Source organism: Cannabis sativa, chromosome 5 (assembly GCF_029168945.1).
Source record: "Cannabis sativa cultivar Pink pepper isolate KNU-18-1 chromosome 5, ASM2916894v1, whole genome shotgun sequence".
NCBI classification, from domain to species: domain Eukaryota; kingdom Viridiplantae; phylum Streptophyta; class Magnoliopsida; order Rosales; family Cannabaceae; genus Cannabis; species Cannabis sativa.
The window spans coordinates 1,531,750-1,542,482 of record NC_083605.1 but is presented as its reverse complement, the minus strand read 5'-3'; the positions used below and the strand labels follow the sequence as shown (position 1 = coordinate 1,542,482).

At 30.7% G+C, this 10,733-nt stretch overlaps 1 protein-coding gene across 1 annotated transcript; it reads right to left on the bottom strand.

The window, feature by feature from the left end:
* Positions 1–1,832: 1,832 nt before the first annotated feature.
* On the bottom strand, positions 1,833–9,249 carry LOC133037735 (myrcene synthase, chloroplastic-like). The gene is made up of 5 exons (XM_061115194.1): positions 9,046–9,249; positions 8,219–8,489; positions 6,628–7,057; positions 4,907–5,125; positions 1,833–4,163 (listed from the first exon to the last, which is right to left on the bottom strand). The coding sequence occupies exons 1-5, from the start codon at positions 9,157–9,159 to the stop codon at positions 3,956–3,958; spliced, it is 1,242 nt and encodes a 413-aa protein (XP_060971177.1). The 5' UTR covers positions 9,160–9,249; the 3' UTR covers positions 1,833–3,955.
* Positions 9,250–10,733: the final 1,484 nt, after the last annotated feature.

Genomic DNA, 10,733 nt, shown 5'->3' with positions numbered 1-10,733 from the left:
TGCCTCTCGTGGAATTGTCGGGGCCTCGCAAGAGACCCGACTCCCCAAGCTATTTCAGCTTGGGTAAGTAGGTACAAGGTAGACTGTGTTTTTCTGATGGAAACAAAAGTAAGTGAAAATAATATGGAAGAGTTGTCAAGGAAGTTGGGGTTCTCAAGAATTGTGTGTGTAGGGGCTAATGGGTTGGCTGGTGGTTCATGTCTGATGTGGAATAGTAACATTAATTTGGTGGTCAATTATTATTCTGAGGGATTTTTTGAGGCCACGGTGTGGGATTTTCAAAATCAAATTTATTGGAAATTGTTTGCAATCTATGGTACTCCTTATCTAAATGCAAAAGAGACTTTTTGGAGAAGTATGGAGGTGGAATTCTCTTCTTGTCAACTCCCTTGGGTATTGATAGGTGATTTAAATTGTATTGGTAGTCAAGAGGAAAAAGTAGGTGGCAGAAAAGTGTCTCCTATGGACACCAAATGGCTGAGAAATTTCATGGATAGCACGGGAGGAATTGATCTGCAGTTTATAGGAAATAAATTTACTTGGCAAAATAATAGGTTCTCCGGGGGACTTATTAGAGAGAGACTTGATCGGGCTTTATGCTCCCCGGATTGGATATTGGATTATGCATCAGCAGGGGTCAGAAATTTGCCTATTGCTATCTCAGATCACGCCCCTATTATTTTTGATTCACACTTATATGCAACAAGGGGATACATTCCATTTCGATTCTATGAAGCGTGGTCATGGGAAGACTCTTGTAAGCAGGAAATTGAAAAAACATGGCTGTATTCGGGAGATGATGCTACAACTTCTCTACTCCGTAATGTTCATAATGCTAAAGTTGCTCTACAAGCTTGGAAGAAGAATCACAGAGAAGCAAATGAGAGTGATATTAAAAAGATGGAGAGGAGATTGGCTTGGATCCAGAACCAGCAGTTACCTGAAGTTTACAAGGAAGAAGAGTTAGCTATACATGCAAAGATGGCTGTCTCCTGGGCAAAACTCGAGAGCATGTGGAGACAGAAGTCGAGGGAGACTTGGCTGTCTTTGGGTGATCGCAACACAAGGTTTTTCCATGCTGCAACAGTTATAAGAAAACGAAGAAATAATATTTGGGCGATTAAGGATAATTGTGGTAAAGTTTGGAAGGACAGAAAACATGTTGCAGAAGTCATCAATCACCATTTTAAGGAACTTTTCACTTCGGGCAGACCAAGCATTGATGGAGTTTTTGAAGAGCTGTTCATTAAAAGGGTTGACAACAATGCAAATGATAACTTTGTTAAGATCCCTTCGTATACAGAAATCAAGGAAGCAGTTTTTAATCTTCATCCCCTCAAGGCCCCGGGACCAGACGGGTTTTCAGGTTGCTTTTTTAGGAAGTATTGGGATATTGTGGGAGCAAATATAGTCGCCTCAGTCCAGGAATTCTTCCCTATGGGAGTCATGAATCCTAAACTCAATAATACCTTCATTTGTCTCATTCCAAAAGTGGAATTCCCTATGAGTATGGACCAATTTAGACCGATAAGTTTGTGCAATTTTTCCTATAAGGTTATTGCAAAAATTTTATCTAATAGATTGAGACCACTCATGAATGATCTGATATCCCCTTTCCAATCTGCCTTTATTCCTGGTAGGTGGATTGGAGAGGCATCCATACTCACTCAGGAGATTATTCACAAGATTCGGCACAAGAAAGGTAAGGGAGGGCTTATGGCGGTAAAACTCGATATGCATAAAGCGTATGATAAGATGGAATGGAAGTTCCTTGACAGAGTTCTTGAGGCAAATGGTTTTGACGGGAGAAGTAGGAAGCTCTTGATGTCCTGCGTCACAAGTGTTTCCTATTCAGTACTATTGAATGGCAGCCCTCTTAAAAAGATAATCCCACAGCGAGGTCTACGACAAGGAGACCCCATGTCCCCCTTTCTATTTCTACTGTGTCAGGAGGTTTTATCTAAACTCATTCGAAGAGCTGAAGAAAGAGGCGCAGTCCATGGTATAAAGATCGCTCATAGTGCCCCTCCAGTTGCACATATCATGTTTGCCGACGACACGATCCTCTTTGCTCGAGCAAATGACAATGAAGCAAGAACGTTAATCGATTGTATATCAACTTATGAGAGATGGTCCGGCCAAACCTGTAGCAAACCAAAATCAAGTGTCCTATTCTCTAGTAACCTTTGCAGCAGTAAAAAAGATAGCTTGCTAAAAGCTTTGAATATTGCTCAAGTAAGTGGGGAAGAAAGACACTTGGGAAACCCTTTTATTTTTAAAAGAAGGAAAAGGGAGGATTATTTAAGACTCAAGGAGAATCTGATGAAGAAATTGGAAGGATGGAAGGTTAAGCTACTGTCTCAAGCTGGGCGATTAACTCTTATAAAGTCAGTGACTTCAGCGATGCCCATCTATGCTATGTCCACTTCAAAAATCCCACTGTCTACTTGTCGTGATTTAGACTCTCTGATGAGGAAGTTCTGGTGGCTGGGAAATGTCGACAAGAGCAGATACATGGCCTTTAAAGCGTGGGATAAAATTTGTCAACCAAAGAGTTCCGACAGGTTTGGGTTTGAGGAAATGCGAAGATATGAACCAAGCGCTTTTAGCAAAATTGGCTTGGAGTCTTGCAACGAATGAGGACAAACCGTGGGTCTCTTGTTTGATGGGAAAGTATTGCAACAATGATAGTTTCTGGTGTGTTAAGCAAAAAAGTAATGATTCCTACCAATGGAAGTGCATTCTGGATACTAGATCTATTATTCTCAAAGGCTCGCTGTCAATTGCTGCATCAGGTTCTACAATTAATTTTTGGAACCAACCATGGATCCCTTGGCTGGACTACTCAGACTTTGTAGCTCTAATGGATAGTTTGAGAGGAAAAGGCTACACAACACAAACGCTGAAGGATGTTTCGTTGGGAAATGACTGGAATTCTGAGGTTATTTTCCAGATTTTTGGAGAGGAATTAGGAAATCGTATCATTAATATTCCTAGAATTCCTTTTCCTCACAAGGATCAAGTCTTTTGGAAGCAAAACCCAGCAGGAAAGTTCTCTGTGCGTGCTGCCTATATTTCTGCAACTATGGACAGATTTGCACCAGAGGAGGAAGTTTGGAAATGGATTTGGGAAGCGGGTATTCATCCCAGGATTTCAGTATTCTTATGGAGGGCTTTGACCGAGGCAATCCCCACAAAGAGTCGATTGCATTTTCTTCAGGATAAAACGTGTAACTTATGCGGTGAGGAGGAAGAGAATGCTTGTCATATACTCTGGAAGTGTAGTTTTTCGAAAGCAGTTTGGTTTGGCTGCCGTTTGGCTCTGAAGTTGGATGAGATCCCAGCTGATAATGTGATTAGCATGTTCAAAGCCTTAATAGAAACACTGGGGGATGCTGATAGGAAGGAATTGATTAGTTATTTTGGCTGCATCATGACTGAGATTTGGCATCAGAGAAATTCTTTTTGTATCAAGGGCCAAGCTGTTAATGTACAAATGACTTTGGCAAAAATCGAAAAGAAGGCAGACGAACTGAGGCTCGCAATGTCTGCACCGTCTAATAGCATTGCTGGAAGTCCAGATGGTGTGGAGAGGCAGGGTCTGGGAGATTTATGTGAAGCGGTGAACATCAATTTCTCAGCTGGTTTCTGCAATTATGTTCTCACTGATGCATCATGGGTGAAGGGTAATGCTGGTGTAGCTGCTATTAGTGTGAATGTGTCAACAGGCTGCTGGTTTGTCAATGCGCAGAAACTTCGGGTAGACTCTGCTTTGGAAGCCGAATTCTCAGCCATAATCCTTGCTCTGAACAGGGCTTATGATGAAGGGTGGAAGGAAGTTTGTGTTCTTTCAGATTCAAAAGTTGCAGTTCAGGCCTTGTCTTCACATTCTCTTCCTGATTGGAGAGTAGCTAGTGTGTTTTACTTATCTTTAAACTTGGCTAAGAAGTTTAGTTTATGTTGTTTTTCCTTTATTAAGCGTAGTAGTAATGTTGTGGCTGATGGTGTAGCTAAAAATGCTAGACTCTCTAGCGATTTGGCGATTTTGTATCAAGGGGAGGGCAATCCCCCGGTGATTCCCATCAATTTTTCTAATTAATGAACTCATGGTTCTTTCAAAAAAAATATACTCAGGGAGCCCATTCATAGCACTAACATCCCATCTGTACATCAAAACATATAGAAGAAATTAAAATCAAAATAAATGTTAATTATTAGAGGAATTTTTATTTTATAGTTTTTATGACAAATTTTTTTTGTAAAAATATGATCTTTTTTTTCTTCACAAAAGTTATTTCATGGGAAAAATTAAAGAAAAAGAAAAGACTAAAAAAAATATGGGAAAAATAGTTTAAGGTAACCAATGAGAGTAACTGGTTACCACCTACTAGTTACCCTAAACTGTTTTTCTAATATAACTTAAACTGTTTTTTTTTTTTTTTTTTTTTTTTTATATATATATATTTTTTTTTTTAATTTTTCCCATCAAATAACTTTTTTGAAAAACTAAACCATGTTTTTTTTTAGGAATTGTATAAAAGCTTATAAAATGTGTAAATTCTACAAATAATTAAGTAACTGTAGTTTGCTAAAATATGCAAAGTGCCTTTTTTAGAAAATATGATGGGATGAGGTGGTATGGTAAATGTTATTATTAATGGTATTAAGTTTTCACATATTATCAATGAAAGATTTTCTAATGATGATTATTATTGGTCATAGCTCGATAACAAGTAATTATTTTTCGCCTACTATTTCAAAATAAATGGATTTTTTTCGGCTAGTTACTGAATTTGGATCGGATACTCATTAGATAGTTTTAGTGTAGTTTAGAAAGGAAGATGAGTTGAGGTGTATTGGTAAAAAGTAGACATATTTCAAATAAAAATTTAAGTCTTATACTAACCTCTCAACCACATTAGTGAAGAGCTCCAATTCATCAAGTGTACCATAAACATCATATATGTCATCTATTATTGTTATTAAAGCATTTACTTTTGTAGCCATTCTTCTTAAACTTTTGTAGTGTGGCTCAAATGAAACTCCTATTGTCCATAAAAAATTCACCATCATTCTATCTCTTGCAAATTTCAACTTTTCTCCCAAACCAGTGTTTTTCCACCACCTACATGTACATGTAAAAAAAATTAATACACATAAAATAGGGGAAATTAGAAATTTTGTAGGTTTTATACTTTTTTGTGCAAAAATATGATTTTTTTTTTTAAAGTTATTTTATAAGAAAACTGAAAAAAAAAATTGAAAAATATGAAAATAATCAAGATTAATTGGGTACTTTTATGGTAACTAGAGAAAGAATAATTAACTTTTTTAGTCCCTGTACTTATGACACTATACTATGATGCCCCTTAATTTATAAGTGTAGTTAAAAATACCCCCAAAATATATCAGTTGGAATAGTATAATCCTTCTATCTAATTCTGTTAAAATTGACTAAAGTTGACTGTTAAATTAATAATGTGGCATTATACATAGATAGTAGTTGAAAAATTATATACCATTAGGAAAATAAATTACAAGTCATAAAAATTACAATCACAGGAAAAAAAAAATAAAAAATAACATCCCAAAAAATAGAATATCATTACCTTAATTTTCCAAAAATCCCATGTTCTTTCTAGTGATATCCATCTCTTCAAATACTGTAGAATCCTAATTTTACACCTTTTTCTAATTTGAACTGCTAAAAAACGATTGGAATTATTTTAATAAAATTATTTTTATTAAATTTTTTTTTAAAAGGTTATGAAATCATTTTTTAATCATCTTTCATTGTCAGTTATTATGCCACCTCATAGTCAATTTTCTCTCTAAAAAGAAATGAAATTACTACTCTATCCTTTGTTATAATACCACATCATCAATACAAACAGTATTTTTAAACAAAATAAACAGAAGGACTAAATGTATGCATATAAAATTATACAAGGACTATTTGTAACAAGCTGAATAGATTAAGGGGCATAATAGTATAGTGTCATAAGTACAGGGGGTAAAAAAGATAATTATTCCTAGAGAAATAACCAGTTACCATAAAGGGTAACCAAGTATCTTATACTGTTTTTTTTATATATATTTTTTTAACTGTTTTCTAAATTTTTTTCATAAATAACTTTTTTGAGAAAAAATTATATTTTTGAAAACTTATACTTTAAAAATCTTAAAAATAAAAATTCCCCTATAAAATAATACTTTATAAGTGGTGTTGATTTAGTGCAACACTCAAAAATTAAGAGTGTTATGCCAAACCTAACCCAAGTATTTAGGGGGACTGGCCTAAAGCCAATTAGAAGCCTTGAGCAAAAAGAAAAAAAAAATCTTTCAAGAAAAGATGAGAGATTATCTCAAAAATACATAAAAACATCAAAAGAAATTACAAAAGAATCACTTTTTTAATGCAAAAAAAAATATACTATAAAAATTTTTGGCTATAAAATTGAGTAGGCCCTAAGCATGAGTCTAGCTCGCCTTAACCCAAAGTCAGGCCTGCACATAAAATGTGGTGTTTTGATTCGTGTTCAAAACTATCAATTCACCACACATGATATAATTAGTGCAAAAACATAATAGAAATAAAATGATGAAATTCATCATAATATTATTTACCTGAAAACATATTTAAGGTCATCTTGGTATGTTGATTGGACAATGTTGAAATCTAGTTTAGCTAAGGTAAGTAGAGTAGGGTTCATGTCTAGTCTCTTCTCATACACATCAATAAACCACCTACTCTCCAATCTTAACATTCTCCAATGAAGTGGAAGCTCCAATGCATGGCTCACTAGTTCATAAACATAATCATAATCATAATCATTATTATTATTATTATTTTGATCTAATAATGATTGTTGTTTTTCCATGATCATGATTATGTATTCCTCAAGATATTTCTTTGTTGTTTGCCTTGTCTCTTCCAAAATACCATCTTCATTTTCTACCAAATAGAATGAAGCTTCATATAAAGATAACATTCCTTTGATATTATTGGTAGACACCATAAAATTGCCTCTTTCATCTTTGCACGTACTAAAAATTTCTGCAATTAATTATAGTAATTCCAAACATTTTAAGTAATTATTAATTTATCATCAAAATATATAGTAGAGAAACAATAATGTTGGTATGATTTAGCCATACATTTTGGAAATTTTCATTTTTATGCTCTTTTAGCAAAGTTAAATAAAAAATAAATTATATGTATATTTTATGGGAAGACTAAAAAAGAAAAACAATATGAAAATATAGTTTAGTTTTATCCTAAAGGTAACTAGATAAATAACCAGTTGTACTGTAGGATAAAACAGCTATAGCAGAACTATGAAAAAAAATGAATATTTGATAAATTATAAATTTTAAAGTGAAGTGAGTTGTTAAGATTCTATTATAATAATGATAATATTTTAATCTAGTTTATTATAATTACAAATACAAAACTTTTATTTTCTATATATTTTTAATTATTTTTTTTCCACAGTATAAATTTACATGCATTTGATAAAAATAATTTTTAATATTTTTATCATTTGTAAAAGAAAAAAATGTAGTTTATAAAAAATTTAGGTTGATATTGTTTGTCAATAATAAAAATATAAATATAAAATATATTTGAAAACAAAATAAAAAAAGTTAGAAATTGAAATATTATTTATTTTAAATATTTTTTCCTACAATAAATATTTTTATTTTTTGTAATATAGAATAAGTAATTAAATAAATTTTTAGTAAAAAATAATTTATTATAGTGTTTTAATCAAAACAACTTTTTCTAACTGTAGCTTTTTCATAAATCTTTCAATAAGCTGTTTTTTAACTGCTTGCCAAACACATTTTTGTCACAGTTTTTTTTAAAAAACAGCTTTTAACTTTTTTTTAAAAACTGTGCCAAACGGGCCCTAGTCTTTTTGAATTTTTCTAATAAAATAATATTTTTGAGAAAAAAAAATATTTTGAAAAACTTGTATAAAAATCCATAAATTTGTATAATTTGAAATATACATATCAAAACTTTTACTTTATATTATATCTAAAAATGCATGCATAATACCATTATTAGGTGACATATTATATATGATGATGAGTAGTAGTTGAATTTAAAATAGACTACCCCATTTAACTACTATTCATAATAATAATTTTCATCAAATGATGTTGTTAATTATGTGAATATAAAGGAGTAGAAAAAGTATTATATATATACCTTGAGACACTGGATAACCATGTTGTCTTAGGAGTCTAAATTCAAGAGAATTGGCATAGACATTTTTGTTGGTGTTGCACACATTATTGTTGTTATATATATCTTTCAATATGTCATTAATTTCATTCTCAAAGTGGTAAGAGATTCCAAGTCTTTGCATTACATCAATTAGCTCAAGTTGAGATAAAGGCTTCTCCTCCTCTTTTGCTCTCTTCACCATTACTCTTACCTCTTCCTTTACTTTCTCAACTCTTTTGGCATATGCTCCTTCCTACCACACAAACACATATCTAAATATATATATATATATATATATTATTTTTGGTATCTAATTTTTATATCAAGTTTATAATTTAAGATATATATGACCTATATTATTATACCACCATAAATTTGAGTCGGTTCTTAACTAACAAACAAAATAGGGTTTCAATTCCAATCAACCCTTTTCGGGTTGATTAGTGGAAAATATAAATTTTGTAATTGTGCCATAACATATATATTATGAGAAACTCATAAAAATATGCAATATTGAAAATGAGTTGGTTCAAATAATTAATTTTAAATGTATTTATTTATACACGTAGAACTATTTTAAATTTTATTTTTAACGATAAAAATTATTTCAAAAATTTCAAAAAAAAAATATATATTGATAGAAAGTTTGTTATAATTCAAATTATTTAAAATGTACATATAAATATAACTAACTATATTTACACATTTATATAATAAAGAAAAAATCGAGTTATGTATCTTCTTTTAGTACATCAAATTAACAAAGAAAATGCACATATAATAATAATAATAATAATAATTATTGTTACCTTGAAAGGGGTAGAAAGTGATTGTACATAATCAAAATGCCAAAGTGAAGGTTGATAGTTTGCTGATCTTCGAGAAATAATATTATTAATATTATTATTATTATTGGTAGACATTAATACAGTTTTATTATGAATAATATTATAATTATTATGGTTTGAACTTAAACATGATTTCACAGATCTAGTGAAGGCATTATTATTATTACTATTCAAGCTAATAATACTACTTAATATTGCAGCCATTATAGATTATATTATTATTATTATTATATATATATATATTTATGTATATGGGACTAATTGCTTAATTTGTTATTCTAATACTCTCTTGCAATATATGTGTGGATGATATAGTTTGGCTCTATTTATATACAACAAGATTGCAATTAATTTTATTATGATTTAAATAAGATAGAGTCTAATTAATAATTTTTATAAAATCTATAATTAAAAGCAGTATTTACCTACCCTTATTATTATTATTATTATTATTATTATTATTATTATTAGAAAGTGTCATGTCATAGTCACACCCAACTAAGCATTTGAGTGAAACTTTATAAAACGTGCATGATGATGAAATTGAAATGTCATCATATATATAGGGATATGATTTTGTCTCGTGATGTATTTTCACGGAATGTATTCCGTAGTACATTGGATGGGTCTCAGGGTACATTAAATGAGTGTCGGGGTACGTTTCTACGTTTTAACCCTAATTACCCTTAGATCAATCTCAACCGTCAGATCAAATAACTCCCTCATCTGACGACTGCCGTACATCACGGATTACAATCCGTGAAAGTACAATAACGGGACAAAATCATATCCCTATATTTATATATATATATGTGTGTGTGTGGTGTTCATTAAACTACCCACACAGAATAAATTGTTTGCACTGCACTACACTGTATACAAAATACGTTTTAAAATCTTTTACAGTGTAATTGTGGTTTGTACTTTTGCTAAATTACACAATACACTACGATTTGCGGTTTTAAATTTAATAATTGCAGTTTAAACTACACTGCACTATATATTATAAAATTACCAATTTTTTCAATATGGTTTATATTCTTTTTTCATATAAAAATAAATATATGTAATATATACATTATTTTTTAGAGACAATGTAATATAATTATTTGATGAATTGTATATATGTATATTATGATGTTGAAGCTTTAATAAGATTTTCTTTTCTATTATTAAAACTTTATTATATTGACTTTATATATTATAAATATGAAGAATATTCAAATTTATTTTGACTATAATACCATATAAAAAGTGTTAGATATGTTAGTCTTTTTTAGCATTTTTTCTTAATTTTTACACCAATTTTGAAATGTTGATGTAGTGTTTTGTTTAAACAAGTATATGATTGGAACCAAAATTGTTAAGAATAAAAGATCGAAGGAAAGGTTATAATTAAGTTAGAGTTCGATTTATAATGCCAATGGCTAATAGTAGTTTTTATTTATAATAGTCACTCAATTTTATTATTGTTGGTCCTCGAAGAAAATTGTCGTTTGAATCGACAGGAATACCTATTCTTTAGTAGTGTTATAATTAATAAGGTAATCTTAAGCCCTTTAAAAAAATGTGGACTCTAAATATTATTTTTAAAATTAATATAATAAAGTTATATATTAATTTTTTTTAAAAGGTAATTAAATTTCGTA